Source organism: Geotrypetes seraphini, chromosome 14, assembly GCF_902459505.1.
Source record: "Geotrypetes seraphini chromosome 14, aGeoSer1.1, whole genome shotgun sequence".
NCBI classification, from domain to species: domain Eukaryota; kingdom Metazoa; phylum Chordata; class Amphibia; order Gymnophiona; family Dermophiidae; genus Geotrypetes; species Geotrypetes seraphini.
This window is the reverse complement of record NC_047097.1, coordinates 4,006,220-4,030,430: the sequence shown is the minus strand read 5'-3', so window position 1 is coordinate 4,030,430 and position 24,211 is coordinate 4,006,220. Positions and strand designations below refer to the sequence as shown.

At 43.7% G+C, this 24,211-nt stretch overlaps 1 protein-coding gene across 2 annotated transcripts in view; it reads left to right on the top strand.

Moving 5' to 3' along the window:
- Positions 1 to 24,211, top strand: part of DAPK2 (death associated protein kinase 2) — a 188,853-nt gene that overhangs the window by 42,157 nt on the left and 122,485 nt on the right. For both annotated transcript variants that reach the window (XM_033921041.1, XM_033921040.1), the window contains exon 2: positions 11,997 to 12,094. In XM_033921041.1, coding sequence (XP_033776932.1) covers positions 12,018 to 12,094 — 77 coding nt within the window. In that variant the 5' untranslated portion in view covers positions 11,997 to 12,017. The remainder of the gene's footprint in view (positions 1 to 11,996; positions 12,095 to 24,211) is intronic.

Genomic DNA, 24,211 nt, shown 5'->3' with positions numbered 1-24,211 from the left:
TCCCTTGACCTTGTGAACAAACTCACATTGTGACCTCTCCAGGGATTAAAAAAAACCCAAACAAAACCCACTGTACCTGGGAAAGGGATTGGGATTTGATATACCACATGACAAGAGTTTTAAGTGGTTTATAATCAGGTACTCAAGTATTTTCCCTATCTGTACTGGCAGGCTCACAGTCTATCTGGGGCAGTGGGGGGGATTAAGTGACTTGGCCAGGGTCACAAAGAACAGCATGGGATTTGAACCCACAACCTCAGGGTGCTGAGGCTGTAGCATTAACCACTGCACCACTCTAGAAATCAAAATGTAATAGAAACGATTAGAACAAGCGCTTTCCACTACTCACTAGCTCGCAAAATCATATATGGACTCCCATAGACAATTTTGTGAATAACCAGCATGTATAACATATTTTCTGTTTGGACAGTGAAATTTATATTACTTAATTGTATAGATTATGACTAAGATGACATCCCTGACTTATGTTACATGTTTATGTATATTTTTCCCACAAAAATTGATAAAAATATTGAACTTAAAAATGAAGTGGGCCAAGTATAGGACAATGAAGCCACTGTGACATCACTGATGAGGTTGGCTCTTAGGCATTGGTGGAATGAGGCATTATGATGTCACAATATCAGCTCTGGTTATCAGAGGCTGAAACTTTTCACACTATTTATTCAATTTTCTATACTGTTCTCCAAGGGGTGCTCAGAACAGTTTACATGAATTTATTCAGGTGCTCAAGCATTTTTCCTTGTCTGACCTGGTGGGCTCACAGTCTATCTAATGTACCTGGGGCAGTGGAAGATTAAGTGACTTGCCACACATTTTTCAGGCTTGCAGGTGGTATATAAACAATTAAAATAATCAAAACACACCACATCACATCTGCAAAGAGGCAAACCTTACCCGACAGCCCTATCTAATGGACCAAATGCACATTCCTAATACAGAAGATGCAGAATCAATGAACCAGGTTATGATTGTAGCAGTTTTCCGGGTCTTGCCACGTCTGGAAAACTGCTACGATCCTTACTCCAACCGCAGAAGCCTAAGAAAACAGTAAATCAGGTTTTGTATTAATATAGAAGCCACTTTGAAAGTGATTCTGCCAAATGCCCAATCTGGCAGGTTTGAGAAATATTATAAATGCAAAACATCCCCCCAAAAAGCAGTCACACTTCTTAAGAACATAAAAATAGCCTTACTGGGTCAGATCAGTGGTCCATCAAGCATAGTAGCCGTTTCTCATGGTGGCCATCCAGGTTCCTAGTACCTGGCAAAACCCCCCAAAATAGCAACATTCCATGCTACTGATCCAGGGCAAGCAGTGGCTTTCCTCTTGTCTTTCTCAATGACAGACTATGGAGTCTTCCTCCAGGAAATAATCCAAGCCCTTCTTAAAACCAGCTATGCTTTCTGCTCTTACCACAACCTCTGGCATTGCGTTCCAGAGTTTAACTATTCTCTGAGTGAAAAAATATTTCCTCCTGTTGGTTTTAAAAAAAGTATTTTCCTGTAACTTCATTGAGCATCCCCTAGTCTTTGTCATATTTGACGCAGTGAAAAATCAATCCACTTGTACCTGTTCTACTCTATTCAGGATTTTGTAGACTTCAATCATATCACCCCTCAGCCATCTCTTTTCCAAGCTAAAGAGCCCTAACCTTTTTAGTCTTTCCTCATAAGAGAGAAGTTCCAACCTTTTCTAGTGCCGCTATATCTTTCTTGCTTGCTTGTATCCACTAAAGTTGTCTATTGGCTGGCTAATCCATCTGCTTATCCTAATAGCTGTCCTAAGTTCTCTGGGTAGCATTATCGCAAGGATGTGCTGAGACTGGAGTCGGTGCAAAGAATGGCCACCCGGATGGTCTCGGGACTCAAGGATCTACCATACGAAAAACGGCTTGACAAATTACAGCTATACTCGCTCGAGGAGCGCAGAGAGAGGGGGGGACATGATCGAGACGTTCAAGTATCTTACGGGCCGCATCGAGGCGGAGGAAGATATCTTCTTTTTCAAGGGTCCCACGACAACAAGAGGGCATCCGTTGAAAATCAGGGGCGGGAAACTACGAGGTGACACCAGGAAATTCTTTTTCACTGAAAGGGTGGTTGATCGCTGGAATAGTCTTCCACTACAGGTGATTGAGGCCAGCAGCGTGCCTGATTTTAAGGCCAAATGGGATCGGCACATGGGATCTATTCACAGGGCAAAGGTAGGGGAGGGACATTAAGGTGGGCAGACTAGAAACATAGAAACATAGAAACATAGAAAGATGACGGCAGATAAGGGCCATAGCCCATCAAGTCTGCCCACACCATTTACCCACCCTCTTAAGTCTACTGACCCCTAAAGTACAATAATTGTACTGTCATTCTACTGACCCGCCAATTCAAGTCCTAGTGACCCTATCCCTTGGCATGACCTCGTGGGCCCTTATCTGCCGTCTATTTCTATGTTTCTATGTTTCTATGTTAAGATGGTGGCACTGAAATCCAAGTTCATTAATTCTCAATGGAGGTTGTCTCAGTGGTTTTCCATTCGGGTACCCAAGCATTTTTCCCTATCTGTCCTTGTGGACTCACAATCTACCTGGTGTGCCTAGGCCATGGAGGATTAAGTGGTTTATCCAGGGTCACAAGGAGCAGTGCTGGACCCATAACCTCAGAATGCTGAGGCTGTAGCTCTAACCACTAGGCCACTCCTCCCTCCATTACCCAGATACTTGCGGCTCCGTTTGTTATACTCAGATAGCAGTATCACCCCATACCCAGATATTAGTCCTGAATATCCAGGTATAGATTAGCCACAGTGGCTGACATTTATGTACAACAATTTTTATTGAAAGAATCAAATAATCAATACAATAGGATAATACAAAAATACATTCAATACAATAAGAATTACAATAATATTTCATACAAATTTAAATCATTCTTTCAAATTTAATTTCCATATGAATTAATTCAATCTTATCGACACCCCCCTTAATTCCATCCCCTACCCACTATCTTCCCCTAAATGAAATCCCTCACCCTGGATGAAAGTTGACAAAAATAAAGAATTAAAATAAATAACTGGAATGTAATTATTAAACCTAATTTTCATAATAAATCATTGATAACCAAACTTCGTATTTTTGGTGAAAGATTCTGAATATAAGGATCCCAAACGTCCATAAAAAGACGAGTTTTTTTAGGCGAACCTCGAACCTCCCAACTCTCAAATAAAAATAAGCGATGTAATTGATTCCTCCAATGCCACAACATTTAAAACAAATGACTGCCCTTCTGCCCTGACTGATTATTGAATACATTTATTACTGTTGTAGAGATCTGAGTTCTGAGGAAGTACATATAGGTAAGCAGGCATCATTTGCTTACTCACATGTTCTTGTTAGTCCCGCTGATTGATGTAGCTTAAGTTGAGACAAAACATGTCAGGTGCTGTTGGTTAGGTTTATTTTTTTATTTTTTGTTCTACCGAGGTAAGCCACTAACAGCTACTGTACAAAATGTACTTTTGATTAGTGCTGTGTGAATGAATTGTTTTGCCTGGGGCAGATGCTGGAAGATATACAAATACTTTAAGTCTACACGTAATTTACAATAGTAATCCTTTCTTGGAAAGGCACATTACCCTGACCATAATGTGGTAATCTTAGTCTACGTATTTCAAAATCTTCAGTAGGTTGAATCTTTTTATTGATGCCTGTTTTAAATTGATTTTTACATTTTTGGCAAGACAAAACATGCAGGTTCGTGATAGTTAAACTGTCATCCCTCAGAGTCCCATTCCCTGACCCTGAATTCCTGAAGGAACTCCAGCATGCTAAAGCTTGCGTAGTTTGAAGGAATAGTTGTTTTCCAGGTGTTCTTCTATATCGTTTTATAAGCAACATCTGAAAAATCTTTTGCTGCTGGCAATGTTTTTTTTTCCAATTTTAAAACAGTTAAGTGCAGTAGTTGGTCTGAAGATATTGAATAGGTGGGTGGGAAAAGACCAATAAATCAACCAGTTGGTTTTCCCTCAAGTCTCTGGAATGTTCCAGCTGCTCTGTGCTCTACCAATTAGATCAGGGATCTCAAAGTCCCTCCTTGAGGGCCATAATCCAGTCGGGTTTTCAGGATTTCCCCCATGAATATGCATTGGAAACAGTGTATGCACATAGATCACATGCATATTCATGGGGGAAATCCTGAAAACCCGACTGGATTGCGGCCCTCAAGGAGGGACTTTGAGACCCCTGAATTAGATGATTGGCCAAGCTAGCAGTAGGAAGCTCTGAAAACTCTTCATTGATCCCTCTAAGCTGCACGATGCCTTGCACTGCATAGCCTTACACACGGAAAAGCTCCATTCACCTTTAGGTGGTGACAAGCCTGTGCTTTTTTAGTGGCCATATGAAGACCATAGACTATGGCATTAAACAGACACAGGGTGGACCCTCTCCTCTATAGGAGCCAGCTCTGTAGTTACTAGTGTGTGAGTACTGAGCACACCAAATACAGTATGGACAAGCTTCTTCATTATTGTGTCCAGGGAGGGATAATTTGTATTGTTTCTGGCACTCTCAATCATTTTGAAATGTCTGTGCTTGTTTCTCTCTCTAGTCTAATCCAATCTCTGGCTTCTCGGATCCCCATTTCCCTTCTAAACTATATCCTCCTTTTTCCTCTCCCCCCAAATCCTTCACCCCTTTTCTTTGTTCATTCCCGTGACAAAAAAGATTAACCTACAATATGATGTGGGAAAACACAAGAGTAATGCTATTTTCAGTTCTGATATTGGTGGTTTCATTGATTAGTATCTTAGGTTAGTATGTTTTCAAGTCTATTCTATTTTGTGATTTATGTTTTCAAATCAAGACTAGTTTTTGGAAGAAGAGCAGGGCTGTTGTCTAACCGGTGCTACCTGGTCTGAGTCACCTTTGCTACAAGAGTTTACTGAAGGAAAAAGATGGTTGCTAAGCAGGTCATTTGGACAAACTAAGACCCAGCTCTCCAAACTAGATTCCCAGGTGCAGATTTTCAAGCTAATGGAGTTTTCAATAAAAAGGACCGCTTGAGCTTACATTGGCAGAATGAGTCATTGGAGAAATGTGACTAGATCCCCAAATCTTTGATTTTTGAATTTTCCCAAGGGGACATGTATTCTTTTCTTTCGAGTTGCTTAAGAAATATTTGCAGGACCTTTATATATTTTTCTGAGGATATGAATTTGGGCCTGTCATAAGTTACACTGTTTATTCTGAGAAATTGAGGATAAGCTAAGCCGAAGATGGCTTACATGTGTTAGGCTCTTGAGACAGTCTTGGGCTATCCAAATTTCTAGAATCATTTTTGGCTGAGATCTCTACCTTGGCTACCCTTCTAGTTTCATCTCTTTAGAGCACTAGATAATATCAAAGCGTTGAAATGTTATTTACTTGGGGGCCTATCTCTTCCTTGATGCTTCTAAGGTAACTCAAGCATGACAATGTGATTTCTTCAGAATTTTAGCCCCAAGGGTTACATTTTTCCTGACATTGTACGCAAATGCCTGGTTTTCTTTCACGGGAACATGTATGTCTTTGTAGAGCCATTTAGTAGGAGGAATCGCTTAAAGAGAAAATGCCTAATGATGTTTCTGAGAAGGGATGAGTTGTGTATTATACGGGTGTAGATATGAGTCATATGATATGAGGGTTCTAGTGCTCTCCTAGTTGATATTTTTTATTTTAAGCTTGTGTATTTTTAAGGCTTGTCTCCTTTTTTCTGTTAAGGGTGCTACGGAATTGGTATTTCCTTTGGATTTTGTGTGTTTGTGTTATTCCATTTATTAATGGATCTTTCTTTGTGATCTAATTATGTAAACTGAATCGAGCTCCTAGTTTTAGGACCATTCCCTCATCTCCCAATCAGAGGCGTCAAACGAAAAAAACTGTACGATGGCCTTCTAGCCACTCAAGCAGCAAAACTAGACTACCCACTTTCCTATTTACTGACGACTCCAGACTACAAATCATTTAGAAAAGAAATAAAAACCATCCTATTCAAGACATCCTTGAAGTCAAACTAACACCGCAAGACTCATCCCAATTCTCTGTAGCATCTCGCTCTACTCTTCAGTTCCTCTGGAAATGGCCATATAACTTCTTTTGTAATCCGCCTTGTAATTTAGCTTACACATTCTCAGTAGTAGCTCAATGGAGGGTTAAGTGACTTGCCCAAGGTAGGGTTACCATATTTGTGAAGACAAAAAGAGGACACGTGACCCCACCCATACTCCACCCATTTCTTGGTCCCCCTTCCCATACTCTATACCCTATTAGTGCTTCTCTCTCTCTCTCTCTCTCTTCCTCCAGCTCTCCTCCCCCAGAGGGTGCTTCTCTATCTCTCTCTCCTTCTAACCCCCCTCTCCTGTTGCTGCTTCTTTCTTTCTTTCTCTCTCTCTCTCTCTCTCCCTCCTTTCTCTCCCCGTGAGTGCCCCTCTCTCTCCTTCAACCTCCTCTTCTGCTGTTTGTCTCTCCCTTCCAGTCCAGCACTACCCTACTCCATGCTCTTTTCTCTTTCATTCTCTCCTTTCCATAATGCTTCTCCAGCCATCCCTCCCTCCATGCTGTTTCTCCAGCCCTTCTCCCTCCATGCTGTTTCTTCAGCCCCTCTCCCTCCCTCCAGCCATGCTGTTTTTCCAGCACCCCTCTCTCCCTGCTTTTTCTCCAGTCCCCTACTCTTCTTCCTCCAACGTCCGATACTGCTTCTTCTCATGATCTCTCTATCCCCCAAATCCTTCTCCTACATCCTCTCCAGCCAACCGCTGTAATTTAATCTTGAGCCTGCTACCTCTGGCCCGCTCGGGAAGCCGTTTCTCTTCAGTGACTTCCTGTTCCTGCACAGACATAACTTGCAGAGAGGCGCTTCTGGTGTAGGCCGGCTCAAGAGGAGCAAAAAATTTATTTTTATTTATTATGTATGTGATGTAGTAATCTGGCTTGGGAAAAGCAGACTATAAATAATAAACTATAAGCCACTTGAAAGTGATCAGAGTAACAAGGGAGTCCAAGAGGGACCAGGGTACTCGGCCTACACTCTCGGGTAGGCAGCAAATGACCAGACTGATCGTCGTGACTATTTTGGTTCTTAGACTCCCCCCTCATTCTATGATATGAGCACCTAAATGTAGCTTAATGGTTAGTACAATGACCTGAGAACCAGGGGAAGCAGGTTCAATTCCCAAGGCAGCTCCTTGTGACTCTGGGCAAATCGCTTAATTCTTCATTGCTTCAATTACAAAATAAATACCTATATATAATATGTAAACTACAGAGAGGCAGAATATCAAATTCCATATCCCCTTCCCTTCCCTACATGCTGTGTGCATACTCAGGTTATAGAATACCAGCACTAAGTGTGTAGATGCTACAGATTCATGTGTTGGTTGTAGGGCTGTACATCGATTAAAAATTTTTAAACATAGAAATTTGATGGCACATAAAGGCCAAATGGCCCATCCACAATATCCACTATCTCTTCCTCTCCCTAAGAGATCCCATGTATCTGTCTCAGGCTTTCTTGAATTCACGCCACCGGCTTCGTGGAGTCCTGTCGTGGAGCTTAGCTCAGGGGTAGGGAACTCCGGTCCTCGAGAGCCATATTCCAGTCGGGTTTTCAGGATTTCCCCAATGAATATGCATGAGACCTATTTGCATGCACTGCTTTCAATGCATATTCATTGGGGAAATCCTGAAAACTCAACTGGAATACGGCTCTCAAGGACCGGAGTTCCCTACCCCTGGCTTAGCTGATCGGGGCTCCCCCTGCCATGATCAGCTCAGCTGGCAGGAAGAGCAACAACGGCGGGCATGTTTTTTTCTTTTTGACAGGCGGGATGGGCAGTGGGGGGAGGAGCGTTGCCTAGAAATTGCATATGATTTGCATCTTGTTGTGCTGAGCATTGCTAGTAAAAAAAAAAATCACTCCCACCATGGTATTTTTTTTTCCCTGTGGTGTAGGAGCTTTGACCATCAAAGCCCACATTAATCACATTAAAAAATTTTAATGTCATTGACCAATTAACACTTAATCACATTATTAATGCATTAAATGTTCAGCCCTAGTTGGTTGGTTACTAAAGAGCACCCAAAGTTAGGGACCAGGATGATGTTATGTTGTTTTTAGTTTTTCATATGTTATTAGTGTAAGTTCACAATTTGTATGTTCATGATTCTGGATGTTTTACTGTAATCCGCATAGAATTGTGGGATATGCGGAATATAAATTTTTATAATAAATTATAAAAAATATATATTCTGAAAAAAGTATTCTGCAAAGTGCCCTTTACAGAATATTAGCTTTCTGGGCATTTCATACCTAACTTTGGGTTTGAGCAGAAATGGCAGTTAGGCACACAAATACGTGTATTCTATAATATCATGCTTAAATCCTAGGAACTCCCGTGCCCCTTCCATGGTAAGGTGAGGTGGGAGCCGTTTTGGTGAGGTGGGAGGGCCCTTTCTGAGGCTTTTTCCTTCATTTTTTGGATTGAGTTAGGTCTATGCTGTTCCTGTCTTACATTTTTGGACATCGCTGAGGTCGGCGGGGGTGCAGAGACTTCTTGAAGTGGCTGACTGTGGAGATCTTGAGGCGCCATGTCTGAAGTGTTCTGCATGACACTGAAATCAGAGAGGCTACAGATTCATGTTTTCTACCGACAGAGTGACACCATCAGGATGGGAGGTCCGCTGAGCCGTCTCGTCTATTTGATATTTCACCATGTCCGATTCTTGCCAGCCATGGATGTGGTGTGGTATGAGGCGGTGTCGGCAGCTGCGGGGGCTAGCGGAAAGGATCACTACCGGACCTGGGAGCGGAGAGATGAGGTCGGCAAGATCTGATTGGAGGTTGGACTGTCCAGAGCACTGGGTGTCGACCTGGAAACTGAAAGATGTTTCTTTTCATCGGAGGAGATATCCTTTGGTTGGTGTACTTCGGATGATAACAGCGGCTGATCGGATTAACAGCTGAAGTGCTTGGGACAGAGATTTGTTGGTCTGACTGAAGTGATGCTGGTCCCTTTTGACTCTTATATCATCACTAGTATTTTAGCCCGTCTGTCTGTCTTTATTTCCGTGTCTCTCTCTCTGTCCTGCTGTCTTTCTTTCTGTCTGTCTCTGTCCCTGGCCCCCTTTGTCTGTCTGTCTTTCTGTGTCTCTCGCTGTCCCTGTGTCTTTCTTCTTTTATTTCTGTCTCCCTTCCTCCCGCTGGCGGTAGAATATATGTCTGTGTTTCTTTCTGTTTCTCTCCATACTCTCATTCATCTTGTCATCTCCCTTTTGACCTCATACAAATGGCTCACCACTTTCAGAATACCCCTCCCTCTCTCCACTGGTCAGTCTATATCTCCCTGTCCCTTTCTCTTCATCCCCTAGCATCTTCTTATCCCAGCTCTCTGCCCTCCCATGGATTCTTTTTTCCTCCATTTTCTGTTGTTCTTCTTCCTTCCCTCCTTGATGCTGAACAATAAGATGGAGGGAAAAAAAGAGATGCCGCATCTCTCTCCCCTTTCCACCCCCAGACCTAACATTTCTCCCTCCCTTCCATCCCTAGGTCCAACTTCCCTCCCCCAGGTCCACCATCTCTCCCCAATAGTCCTCCCTTCAAGTATCTCTTTCCCCAGATCCAGCTTCCCTCCCTTCAGACCATTACCTACCATCTCTCTCTCTCCTCTGTTCCTGGCCCCATAAGCTGTCCCCCATGCCCAGTCTGGCACTTCTTTTAATACTCTCCCCCTTTGCACTTTATAAAAATTAAAAAAAAGTTAATCCAGGGAATTTCCTAGGCCCAACATGTTCTCTCTCTTCTCTCCATTCCATTCCGATATTGCCTTCACCTTCTGTGTTGCTGAAAAATCCGCTGGCCTCAGCTATGATTCAGAAACGTTGTCCGTGGCTCCCCTTCCTGCTTTCAATCTGCCGCGGTTCTCCCCCCTCCCTCCCCGGCGGAATGTTTCTGAATCGCAGCCGAGGGTGGTGGATTTTTCAGCAAAACAGAAGGCGAGGGCGACATCAGACCGGTCCCTTTCTCCCTATCTCCTTCCCTACTTCCCTGTGCAGCAGCCGCAGCATTCCCTCTCCCTCCATTAACCGCGAGAGGAGCCTGCACACGGACCTAACAGGCCGAGCCTCCAGCAGTCTAACTTCCCGGCGGCTCCTCTGACGATCGCCGCCTTTTCCGACGCAGGAGCGGCTCATGAGAGGAGCCGCTGCAGCGTCTGTGAAGTTGAAAAAAACTTCGGCCCGTTTTCGTGCTCGGCCGCGGCGGGCTACAGGTGCCGCGGTCTGCAGCCGCCGACTTCCATTTTGATTTTTTTTTTTTTTTTAGTTGAAAGACGCGGCGGTGGCTCCTCTCATGATCCCCACCTGCGTCGGAAGTCCGACGCAGGCGGGGATCGTGAAAGTAGCCACCGCCGCGTCTTTCAAAGAACCGTAAGCCGCGCATGCGCACTTCCTATGTGTCGCTACAGGTCACAGAAAAGCGGCGCACACTTAGAAACTGCGCATGCGCGGCTTACCATTTTATTATATTAGATGTTTATTATATCCTAATTTTACTCTTTTTTATTTATTTATTTTATATCTTTATTTTTAAATTATTCCTCAGAATTCCATTGCTCAATGTTTTTTCACTCACATTCCTTTGTTATTCATTCTTTTTCACATTTATTATGTCCTTATATGTTCTTTTTAAAAATTTTCCATATTTAGTTTTAATCCAAACAAATCTAACTTAATTTATTTAGTTTATCTATTTAATTATTACTGAGATGTATACTTTACTTTAAAAAGTACTAAGGCCTTAGAGAGATCAGTGTACTCTTGTTAGAATGTTTAATATCTTGTTCAATATCTCTATCTTTATTTTATTCCTACTGCTCAATAACTGTCTTCTAGGTACTTTAGTTAGATTGTGAGTCTTCGGGACAGTAAGGGAATTCCAAGTACCTATTCTTTATTTATCTTATTTTATTGTATTCTTTAATATATATTTCTCTGTAAACCGCTTCGAACCTAACGGATTTAGCGGTATATAAGAAATAAATTACATTACAAATTACATTACATTACATCTTCACTAACATACCCTAGGAATGCCACTGCCTAGTTCCTGCCAATTAAGTGCCTGTCACCAGCAATAATTGATTATTAGCACCTGACTGACCAATTAGTTTATGCGCAGATCTGGGATCCTTTCTCAAATTTGGGCAAACTATACAGAATCCAGGGGTATGCATTGTTGTATAACCAAATGCAAGGGGTCGTTCATAGAGGATGTTGTCTGGGCAGAGCATGAGCCTCGCCCACAATTAACGTGCAAACAGTATAGAACAGCGTCATTGACACGCCAAAGTGCACCGTTTAAGTGTTCGCATTTACACCTGCTATTGACATGGCATAAGTGGGCACGCCTAAATGTTGGCGCTTAAATGCCATCTTATGCTAGAATTCATGCTTGAATTTGTGCTTAGAGCCCAGCATGTTGACACTTAACCTTTGGCACACTCTTGAGGAATTGCCCCCTCTAATTGTTGCTAATTACCAGGGGCTCCTTTTACTAAGGTGTGCTAATGAATTTAGCGCTTGCTAACATGGCCATGTTACACCAATGGGCATTTTAGCATTTAGCACATCTGTATCCATTAGTATGGTGTTTCTCAACTCGGTCCTGGGGTACTCCCTTGCCAGTCAGGTTTTCAGGGTATCCACAATGAATATGCATGAAAAAAATTTGCATATAATGGAGGCAGTATATGCAAATCAAATTTACGCATATTCATTGTGGATATCCTGAAAACCTGACTGGCAAGGGAGTTGAGAAACACTGCTTTAGTGCACTGTACTAAAAGGAGCCTTTGGTGAAGTCTGAGCACTTGGGTAAGTTTGTGTTTTTGTAAAGGAAAGGTCAATTTAAAAAGTGAGAAATAACTTCTTTTTTTAAATTTCCAGTTGTGTTTGTGAAGTGCACCAATGAGGAACCCAAACATGGCTGTGTTCAAGCAACAGAAGGTGGAAGATTTCTATGAGATTGGAGAAGAGCTAGGGAGGTGAGCAATGTGCTTTGTTTTGGGTAAGCAGAGTTTGACGGTCAACTGGATGCGCATGGAAGCTGGTCTGATTTGAACAACGGGATATAAAAAAAATGTTTAGCAACCACGTACAAAGAAAATTAGCGATGTGCATTCATTAGCATACACTCTGTTCTTTGGTGTGTCTTATGTGCAAATTATGAATCGATGCATATTGCAAGAGGGCATGGTCTGATTGTGTTTTGGGTGGGACTATAATAATAATAACTTTATATTTTCTATACCGCCATAATCTTGCGACATCTAGGCGGTTCACAGTGAAGAGAGCTGTACAATCAGCGAATTACAGTGTACAAATAGGGAAAGAAGTCACTGAGCAGTCAGTGATTATAGAGTACAGAATAGTAAGAATTACAGTCGTACCTCGGTTTACGAGTGCACCAGTTTGCAAGTGTTTTGCAAGACGAGCAAAACATTTGCAAAATCAGTGCCTCGGAAACCGAGCATGGCTCGATTTACGAGCACACCCCCCCCCCCCGCAATCCGGCACCCCCCTCTGCGATCTGGCACCCCCCCTGCCTCGAACCGGCACCCCCCCTGCCACGATCCGACCCCTCCCCCCGCCACAATTGGGCACCCCCGCCATGATCCACCCCCCCCCAACACGATTGGGCACACCCCCGCCACGATCCGACCCCTCCCGACACAATTGGGCACCCCCCGCCGCTTCTTACCCTCATTTGGGCACTCTTGAAAATCGGCCTCCTCGTCTGCTGGGCCTTGAGCATCTGAGCATGCTCAAGGCCCAGCAGACAAGGAGGCCGATTTTCAAGAGTGCCCAGATGAGGGTAAGAAGCGGCGGGGGGGGTGTGCCCAATTGTGTCGGGGGGGGGGGTCGGATCGTGGCGGGGGGGTGCCGGTTCGAGGCAGGGGGGGTGCCGGATCGCAGGGGGGGGCCTGATCGCAGGGGGGGCCTTCGAGGGGAGCAATACCGGTTCTCGGGGGGGGGGGGGAACGCATCAAAGCGAGTTTCCATTATTTCCTGTGGGGAAACTCGCTTTGATAAACGAGCATTTTGGATTACGAGCATGCTCCTGGAACGGATTATGCTCGTAATCCAAGGTACCACTGTATAATATTTGTATGTTACAATATAATATTAACATGTTACAGTGAAGGGAATCCTATACAGAATCTGGGCCGATATACACATTCGTTTTCTGAAATTCCAACTTACATGTCCTTTCCTGCTTGTATTTTAGAAAATGCTCTTTTATTTTGCTCATGTCAAAATAAAGCACAGTTTAAAATTCAACCTCCCTATATATTACAGTTTTAAAGGCCAGGGGCCCCTTCTCTTATTCTTTTACTTGGGGGTTAGCTCTCTTTTTGTTTTACCTTTTTAGAAGGTTGATCTTTTCCTAAAATACCACCGGAATTTGCCATGTCCTGACCTGGATGTCTGATTTGTAGGTTCTTTCTCAAATCTGTCTTCATGTCAATGTAACTTGAATTAAGTCGATTAGAGTGTATAAAAGAAGTTTTAAGACACATTCACAATTTTTTTTAGCAAAATGAATGTGTGAAACAAGCTGAAAGAAAATAATGATAGAGGGGAAATACAGTGAAAACAAACTTTTTTTTTTTTTTTTTTTTTAACCATGTGTACATCTCTAATGGAAGTTACTGTGGCAGCCCCTAAATTGTGGAGTTCTTTACTGCAACATCTGAAGCAATTTCAACCAGTATTTTTCTTCAGAAGCAACTAAAAATCTTTATTTTCATCAGGCTTTTTGAATAATTTTCAAATCCTATTTTATTATATGAAAGGTTTTTTTTATTTTTTTTATTGATATCTCTGTATGTTATGTTTGTCAATTTCATAACTTATTTATTTTTACTATTTATATACCACTTGTACCTAAGTGGTTTGCATTCAGGTACTCAAGCATTTTTCCTGTCTGTCCCGGTGGGCTCACACTCTATCTAATGTACCTGGGGCAATGGGGGGATTAAGTGACTTGCCCGGGGTCACAAGGAGCCGCATGGGATTTGAACCCACAACCTCAGGGTGCTGAGGCTGTAGCTCTAACCACTGTGCCACACATTGCCCAGCGTTATAAATGGAGTGGGTTATAAAATTTTTAAATAAATAAATTCCAGCTGTGATGATGGTGAATGCACCCTGTACAAAGTGAGTCAGCGAGTGGATTGCTTAGCTCTAGCCAAGACCTACTTACCAGCTGCACTTCTGTAGGAAGTTAGCTACACTTCCAAAAATGTGCTAACTTCCTAGTGCTAAGGTTACAGAATAAGGAGCTCTATTTCTTGGCATTTGGCATTCTCTTATGAGGGTCTAGAAAGAAAGTTTTACTTTGATTTCCTGGCTTTTCATTCTTAACAATCCTGAGATTGTGAGTTGATTCCCACTGCTGCTCCTTGTGATTCAGGGCAAGCCACTTAACATTTCACTGCCCCCCAGGTACAAAATAAGTAGCTGCGTAAAATATGTAAATTTTGATTGTGTAAGCCACAGAGATAAAAAGGTATATCAAGGGCCAGATTCACTAAGGGCACAGATCGGACCCAATCCGTGAGGGATCCGATCCGATCCATGTCCGGGGGGCTGATTCACGAATTGCCCTCATGCAAATGAAGGCGATCGGAATCACGCCCCCAACCGAGCGCCCAGATCGCTCTGTAGCGATTATGATGCATGCGCAGACCATCTGTAGATGCCGTTACCTTGCGACTTTTTAAAAAACTTTAGTCCAGCGAGCCCGTGGTTTTAACCCACTTGAAACCCACGGGTTAAAACCACAGGCTCGCATTGCGGGAGGCCAGGGAAGCGCTTGGGGCAGAGAGCAGGAGAGTCGGGGGCAGAGCAAGGCCGGCAGGAGCAAATTGGCAGAGAGTGGGGGCAGGGAGCAGGAGAGGAGATTCGGGGCAGAGCAGGCTGGCAGGAGAAAATCGCAGCAGAGAGAAGGAGAGTCGGAGGCAGAGAGCTGGAAAGTCGGGGTAGACAGCAGGCAGAGAGCAGGAGATGGCAGTCGGAAAGCAGTGAACGACTGGTCCCCAGCAGTCACATGTTTGTGATCAGCCAGTCCAGTCGGTGTTGCAGGATTTTTGTTAGTGAATCGCTGCCTGCCTGCCTACATTTCAATGCCGTTCCCCCTCATTTGCATGCGCAGATCAGAGGATGATCGGGACAGAAGTTAGTGAATCAGGTTGGAGGGAAATTGGGTGGCAAATCGAGCAGTACACGATGGGTTTGCTTAGTGAATCTAGCCCCAAGTCCCATATCCTTTACATTAAAAATAAAAAAAGTGCACTGCAGATGAAAACTCAAACTGGACATTTGGTTTATAAACAGAATTGTGATTATTTCAGAAACTTCCGCTTTGATAAAGATCAGTACCAAATCTCCCCAATTTATTTAACGTCATAGTGAGAGATGCTGCTAACAAGAACATATGTAGTCATATACCTCTGCAAAAATGACTTAAGAAACAGGACAAAAGGAGACTCTTTAATGCTTGTGACAGATGACTTAGCTAAACAGTTTTTTCCCCCACAGTAATGCTGCTTTAATAGAAAGGTGACAGATATGACCCTAGAAAGGAAATCAACAAATGGGACAAGAGTTCCTCCTTGCAGTGTAGCATCTGACAGGAGAAATGTCTGCAGAATGATATTGGAAACAAAGGAGTCATGGTTTAGTTGGGCAGGAGTCATAATTGTCTGAAATCTGCTGGGCGACTTGCATAAGACCATTGCTTGTTTTAAATCTGGGTGCCACCACGATTTGCCTCTATGTGGCATGGCTTCTGGCACTCTCAACCGAGAGACCAAACAGAGGGCAGACAAGGAGACTCAATTAGCCCATTTTTCTAACCACCTCGGCTTTCGTCGATGCCACTCCCTTCCGCCTTTCACGAGAACCAAACTCCCAAGAAGAGTTTATTTGAACAACAGGAAATAAAATTGCTAGGTCAGTTTTCAAATGCCATGGTTGACGCTGGCTGCAGTAAATTCAGCGGAGGAGTGGCCTAGTGGTTAGAGCTCTTACAGGTTTAGTCCCAGCACTGCTCCTTGGGATCCTGGGTAAGTCACGCGGGGCCGGATTCTATAAAGAGCATAGATGGCCGCCTAAAAAAAATGACCACCAATCCTCGGTCAAATCACGCAACAGTTCCCGTTTCTAGAATCGTGGCTTCGTGAAAGGTAGGCGCCGGAAATGTAGGCCAGGGTTTTCAAAGCCTACGTTTCCGGCGCCTACCTTTCACTTGAATTGTGGCTATGGAGGCACTTTATGATGACTAATGTCACTTCTAGCGTTATGAAATGTAAGAGAATTGGCTAGCTCACCTGATCCTTGGAGAGAAAGGGTCTAAAGAGATGGGGTAAATCTACAAATTACTAAATCAATAATGGACATCAGTATGGACATCAGTATGAGCCCTTCGTGCACAAACGAACATGGACCTATGGCTCAGGCTATATCTCAAAAGGTGACCAGCACCAGACCTTTAGCCTAATTGAGAATTGCCTCACACATCATGTAGTCCATAAATGTCTGAAAATATAATATACAACCTCCCAAAACTGAATAGACCCTTTCTCACCAAGGAAAAGGGGAGTATTTTTAGGGCAACACATACAATTAACCCTGAATGCACACCTTGTGAAAGAAACAACCATAAATATAATAAATACAATAAATATGATAAACACTATAAATATAAATATAAATATAAAAATATATGAGGAGTACCAAAATCAGTGTGTAAAGTGCGAATGAAAAATTAATACATCCATACTTAATAAATAATTAACAAATAAATGCTCATACAAAATACAAAATGCTTCATAAAATGCGAAATGTGTGACCAAAATGTAACCTAAAGTGCAAATACAGCCTAAAGCACCATGATGAAAAATATCTAATCCTTTATCACAAAAATATGAGTAAAAATATATAAGTAGAATACAAAACACATATCAAAATACATGTTAAAAGGAATAAAGTGCAAATACCTATAATACCATGATGAAAAAAATGTATATATATGGTCAGTGAATGTCACAAGTATATGTGAAAAAAGTACACAATTAGAATAAAGTGCAAATGCAGTCTGTAACGCTAAAAAAACACTAGTGCATATAGAAAAAACATATAAATATAAAGTGCCAGAGCAAATGCTACCACATAGGATATAAGAGCAGTTAATCACTGACTGTAGATTATAGACACCATGCACACACACTCGCCTGCGTACAACAGAGAATAATGAATGATAAATACTAGCGTTAGCCATGACTACAGTGGCATTAAGGCATTTTAAAGCGCCTCCGTAGCCACGATGAAGGTGCCGTTTTTCTACATTTATTTATTTTTTTAAAATTATTTTAATCCTGTTTAAATGGATGTTTCCACTTAAGTTAGGCGCCTAACTTAAGGTGACGTTTACAGAATATGGGCCATAACCCTCCGTTGCCTCAGGCACCACAATTAGATTGTGAGAACACCGGAACAGATAGGGAAACACGTAGAGCATCTGACCACTATGCAATGTAATCTGTATAGGTTTCCCTATAAGCGGTATAGAAATAAAATAAATATTTGAGGTGGCCAATGCTAGCTGTATGGATAGCAGCAGTGTTCGGTCACTGTCCAGATAGCTTTGTGATTTAATTTAGGACAGCCTTTTTTACTGTATCTATCCGGATAACAGCTGAATATCAAAAATTGTCTATCAAGTTGTGAAGGCCACCCATGCTCTGCCTCTCTCCACCTCAGCATTATCTAGAAAGATAGAAACATGATGGCAGATAAAGGCCAAATGACCCATCCAGTCTGCCCATCCGCAGTAACCATTATCTCCTCCTTTCCCTATTGGCTAAGGCTTTTAACAGTTGCATCTCCTCTTTCTATAGGCTAAGGTTCTTTACACCTGCATTGTGATCTCATAGAACTTTATAAGAATTGCCGCTGCTGAGTCAGACCAGTGGTCCATCATGCCCAGCAGTCCGCTCCTGCGAAGGCCCTCTGGTCAAAGACCAGAGCCCTGACTGAGACTATCCCCATCAGGGTATGTCCTTGTTCAGCAGCAACTTGTCTAACTTTGTCTTGAATCCCTGGAAGGTGTTTTCTTCTATGACAGACTCCAGAAGAGCGTTCCAGTTTTCCACCACTCTCTGAGTGAAGAAGAACTTCCTTTTGTTTGTACGGAATCTATCCCCTTTCAACTTTAGAGAGTGCCCTCTCGTTCTCCCCACCTTGGAGAGGCTGAACAACCTGTCTTTATCTACTAAGTCTATCCCCTTTAGTACCTTGATGTTTCGATCATGTCCCCTCTCAATCTCCTCTGTTCGAGGGAGAAGAGGCCCAGTTTCTCTAATCTTTCGCTGTATGGCAGTTCCTCCAAATCCCTAACCATCTTCGCCGCTCTTCTCTGGACCCTTTCAAGTAGTACCGTGTCCTCCTTCATGTACGGCGACCAGTGCTGTACGCAGTACTCCAGATGAGGGAGCACCATGGCCCGGTAGAGCGGCATGATAACCTTCTCCGATCTGTTCATGATCCCCTTCTTTATCATTCCTAGAAACATTGTAACATGATGGCAGATGAAGGCCAAATGTTGCCCATCCGCAGTAACCATCATCTCTTCCTCTCTCTAAGAGATCCCTATCCCAGGCCCTCTTGAAATGAGACACAGTCTCTGTCTCCACCACCTCTTCCGGGAGACAGACTGTTCCATGCATGTACCACCCTTTCTGTAAAAAAGTATTTCCTTAGATTACTCCTGAACCTGTCGCTTCTTAACTTCATCCTATGCCCTCTAGATCAGAAATGGGCAACCACAGTCCTCAAGGGCCACAACCCACGTGGGTTTCCAAGATTTCCACAATCAATATGCATGAGATCTATATGCAATACGTGCAGCTCAATCTCATGCACATTCATTGTGGAAATCTTGGAAACCCAACTTGGTTGTGGCCCTCGAGGACTGTGGTTGCCCATTTCTGATCTAGAAATTGAAAATTTGATAAATAAATAAAATAATAAAAATAATAATAAAAAAAAAGATAGTGCCAGGTAGCCTGTAAGAATTTTGAGCAGCACTATCCTGAAGTCAGTGGCGTAGTAAGTGGAGGGTGATCTGCCTTGGGCACCATCTTGGTGGGGGTGCCGGCACCCATCCTCCTCTCCACCCCCCTGCTCCTTTCCTGCCCCACACTACTGCACACATGCACTCCTTCTCTTCCCCGTACCTCTTTAATTTTCCAGGTGTGAGCAACAACCCCCAACCTGCTGCTCACGTCAACGTCGGCTCTTCCTGTGATGTCACTTCCTGGCCCCATGCCTAGGAATGATGTCAGAAGAAGAGCCGACGCTGGTGTGAACAGTAGGTGAGGTTGCTGCTCGAGCCAGGAACATTAAAGAGGTACAGGGGATGGGAAAGGGTGTGTGCGCGGCAGGAAGGGGCGGGGAATGAGCGGATAAAGGTGGGGGTGGAGAAGAGAGTGGGGGAGGGGCGCCACTGCCCTGAGCGCCTCTCACCCTGGCTATGCCACTGATGAAAGTGCCACTAAAATTCATGGGTATGACTTGGTCAGGGTGTTTAATAGGCACGAGGCTGCCACTCTCCAATAACAGCTTTTGAATATGGAGTTGAGTGGGACCGAAAATAAATCAGGAAAGGTGATGCTATGTTTGGTGCTGCAGTTTTAGGGGTGAGAGAAAGTAGCCCTGCTTTTGTTAATGCCACGAGACCCTGTGAGGAGCTCCATCAGCTGTATTTCCTGAATGCTGCTCCAGTCTGAGCTGGTTTCCCTTCTCTTTGAAAGGGTGATCGGTATTTATAGCACCTTCCAGGGACTTATCACAAGTAATTGCTTTCTTTATTGAGGTAACAGAATGCTAGGAACGCTTAAGCAGTTTTAAAGAAAGATCGTCTTTAAATGCCGAATGACTGTACCAGACCTTTCCCTTAGCTGCTGTAGCTTAGCGACTGTTGGTCTGTACAGTGACAGAGCTGGGTACGTGTCTTCCAGTCTATCTGAAGCAGTGATCTGGAGACCTGCCTGAACACCCGCTGCACCAGGAAGAGGGAAAATAAAAGATTTTGCTTTGACTCAAAACAGACAAGATGGAACCCAAGCACAGTACAGGGTAAAGCTTTGGATTCTCGCCCAGAAATAGCTAAGAAGGGAAAAAAAAAAAAAAAAAAATTTTAAATTGAATCAGGTTGGACTGGATGGACCATTCGGGTCTTTATCTGCCGTCATCTACTATGTTACTACGAGTTATGTATTTGCACTAGGTCAAGTGAGCCTTAGCAGCTTAGCTTAGCCACAGGTTTCCTGCTGTTTTCACAAACATATTTCACAGCTCTTCAGAGAAAAGAGAGCATGAACCCTGTGTCTTTTTTTGTGAGGGTCTTGTGTGGGCAGAATTTGCGGTTGTAAGCACCTCTCTGGAAGTTTCAATGAAGAGAAAAAAAACTCAACATGCCTATTACAGCACTGTAAGAGAACTAGAAGACCATTAAAATGCAGAGATAAGAAACCCATAACTGACTACAGTAAGATAAATGTATGAAGGAGATTACCCTCTCAGACCCTTCAGAAAGATTCTCTTGTAGTTGAAGGTACCAGGAAAGGTCAAAAATAGGTTGATTTGGCCTTCTTCCGTAGTAGCTCAGAGGTTTACATTCAGATATACAGTACTAGATATTTTTCTGTCCCCAGGGGGTTTTCATTATGTTAGTATCTTAAAGCAAGCAACTCCCAGTAATCATGTAAGTCATGGATTTTCTTAGTAACATAGGGGTCCTTTGACTAAGGTGAGCTAGCCGTGCTAAATGCTAACGCGTCTACGTTAGCATTTAGCACGCCTTAGTAAAAGGACACTATAGTAACAGATGGTAGATAAAAACTAGCATGGTCCATCTAGTCTGCCGGCCGCTCTGTGCACAGCATACAGGTTTCCTGCTCTCTGCCTTTGTTAGGACCAACGGTCTCCAACTCAAACCCTTTGCAGGGCCACATTTTGGATTTGTAGGTACTTGGAGAGCTGCAGAAAAAAATAGTTAATGTTTTATTAAAGAAATGACAACTTTGCACAAGGTAATTACCTATAAATCCAAAATGTGGATTATCTGAAATCTGAAATTATCAGAAGCAATTAAGGAAACATTTATAAGACCATAAGAATTGCCGCTGCTGGGTCAGACCAGTGGTCCATCGTGCCCAGCTGTCCGATCACGTGGCGGCCCTTTGGTCAAAGACCAGTGTCCTAACCGAGACTAGCTTTACTTGGGTACGTTCTGGTTCAGCAGGAACTTGTCTAACTTTGTCTTGAATCTCTGGAGTGTGTTTTCCCCTATAACAGCATCCGGAAGAGAGTTCCAGTTTTCTACCACTCTCTGGGTGAAGAAGAACTTCCTTATGTTTGTACGGAATCTATCCCCTTTCAATTTTAGAGAGTGCCCTCACATTCTCTCTACCTTGGAGAGAGTGAACAACCTGTCTTTATCTACTAAGTCTATTCCCTTCAGTATTTTGACTGTTTCGATCATGTCCCCTCTCAGTCTCCTCTTTTCAAGGGAGAAGAGGCCCAGTTTCTCTAATCTCTCACTGTACAACAACTCCTCCAGCCCCTTAACCATTTTAGTCGCTCTTCTCTGGACCCTTTCAAATAGTACCGTGTTATTCTTCATGTACGGTGACCAGTGCTGGACGCAGTATTCCAGGTGAGGGAGTACCATGGCCTGGTACAGTGGCATGATAACCTTCTCCGATCTGTTCGTGATCCCCTTCTTAATCATCTGTTCACCCTTTTCACCGCCACCGCGCTTTGCGCAGACGGCTTCATTGACTTGTCAATCAGTACTCCCAAGTCCCTTTCCTGGGGGTCTCTCCAAGTACCGCACCAGACATCCTGTATTCATGAATAAGATTTTTATTACCGACATGCGTCACCTTACACTTATCCACGTTAAACCTCATTTGCTATGTCGCAGCCCATTTCTCGAGCGTGTTTATGTCATGTCGCAGGTCTTCGCAATCCTCCTGCATCTTCACTACTCTGAATAACCTTGTATCGTCTGCAAATTTAATCATGTCACTTGTCATACTAATTTACAGGTCGTTTATAAATATGTTGAAGAGCACAGGTCCAAGCACTGAACCCTGCGGCACTCCACTCGTGACGCTTTTTCAGTCTGAGTATTGTCCATTTACCCCCACTCTCTGTTTCCTATCCGCCAACCAGTTTTTAATCCACATGAGTATTTCACCCTGGATTCTATGGCTCGCAATTTTTCAAAGTAGTCGTTCATGCGGGACCTTGTCGAACGCCTTCTGAAAATCCAGATATACAATGTCGACCAGCTCGCCCTTGTCTATCTGCCTGTTTACTTCCTCGAAGAAGTGCAGCAAGTTCGTCAAGCAAGATCTCCCCTTGCTGAATCCGTGCTGACTGGTCCTCATCAGATTGTGTCCATCAAGGTGATCAATGATGCAGTCCTTTATCAGCACCTCTACCATCTTTCCCGGTACCGAGGTCAGACTCCTTAATTGCTTCTGATAATTTCAGCTATACACAGCTGAAAGCAGTGCAACATGCAGAAAGTGAAAAAGTATCAACTGCAAGAGACAAGATTTTGGACCAACTATTTTGAGGCCCTCGGTACTATAAAGAATGATTCTTTATGGAAAACCTGTGCCTTAAGTGTCCGGCGGTCGCGTCCGTATCCGCCTTCAGCTCTCTCCTCCTCCAGCACCAGACACATGCACAAGCTGCACTGCCTCCAATGGTCACCTTATGTTCTGGAACGTTGCCCGCCTCACTGCTGTAACCTCATGCAAGCGCTTTCCTGCATCTGTATGTGATTGTGAGATGGAGTGGAGAGGACAACCGTGTACAAATGCAGGAGAGCGCTTGTGTGAGGTTACAACAATTAAGCGGGCAACATTCCAGAACGCGACCGCCGTACACTTAAGGCACAGGTTTCCCATAAAGAATCATTCTTTGTAATACTGAGGGCCTCAAAATAATACCTAGCGGGCCACATGTGGCCGCGAGTTTGAGGCCACTGGTTAGGACTGTACCTGCAGCTATGTGCAGGCTGCCTCCCCCCCCTCTGTATTTCTTTTGCTTTGATCTGATCATCTTGCTAGATAGGAATCCTCTACATTTAATCCACAACCTCATTGAATTCTGTCACTGCTTTTTTTATGTCTAAACCATAACCACTGGGAGCAGTGGAATAGTGGAGTGGGGGGGCGGGGCGGGGCTGCGGTTCACCCTGAGCACCATCTAGTTGAGGGCGTAGGCACCCATCCTCCTCTTTCTCCCCCTCCCCCCACTGCCATGCGTGTGTGCTGCTTCCCTTCTCCCGTACCTCTTTAAGATTCCTGGCACAAGCGGCAACCCCCCCAAGCTACTGTCACACCAGCATCGGTTCTTCCTCTGACATTGCTTCCTGGGCGTGGCAGCAGCTTGGGGGTTGCTGCTCGTACCAGGAATGTTAACAGAGGTACAGGGAAAGGGTCACCCGCCCAGCAGGAAGGGGCGGAGAAAGAGGAGGTGGAGGGGCAGAGAAGAGGGTGGTTCTGTATTTCTTAGAAATTGGTAATGACTATATTGCCATTTGTTCTAATGTCGTGTGTGGCCGTGGTCATGGTTATAACCCACTCTCGGCCCTGTTTTGCTTTGCTCGGCCAGTAACTTGCAGATAAACCCCAAGAGTAAATCGCATGGTTTGGCATGCAGCAGCTTTCTGTGTCAGCCCTGGGTTGCTGTGCTGTTGTCTGTGATCACAGCGTGAAACTGAGAGCTAATATCAACTCTTTGTGCACATGGGTCTTCCTGGTGGCTGTGCCTTTTGCGTTTAATGGAAGTAAAAAGAGCGAGTAAACAAAGGAAGACACAAGAAAGCAGAAATATCTACCTCTGGTTTCCCATCACCTCCCTCTGACAAAGGAAAAAGTACCTGTAAGGGATTCGATGGTAAAGATTTTGTTCCGATGTGCTGATAATCTTAACTGTAATGATGCACCTTGTGCCATCTAAAACGACAAAGAAAGGAAGTAACAAGTTAATTGTTCTCAGTTTGCTTTGATTCA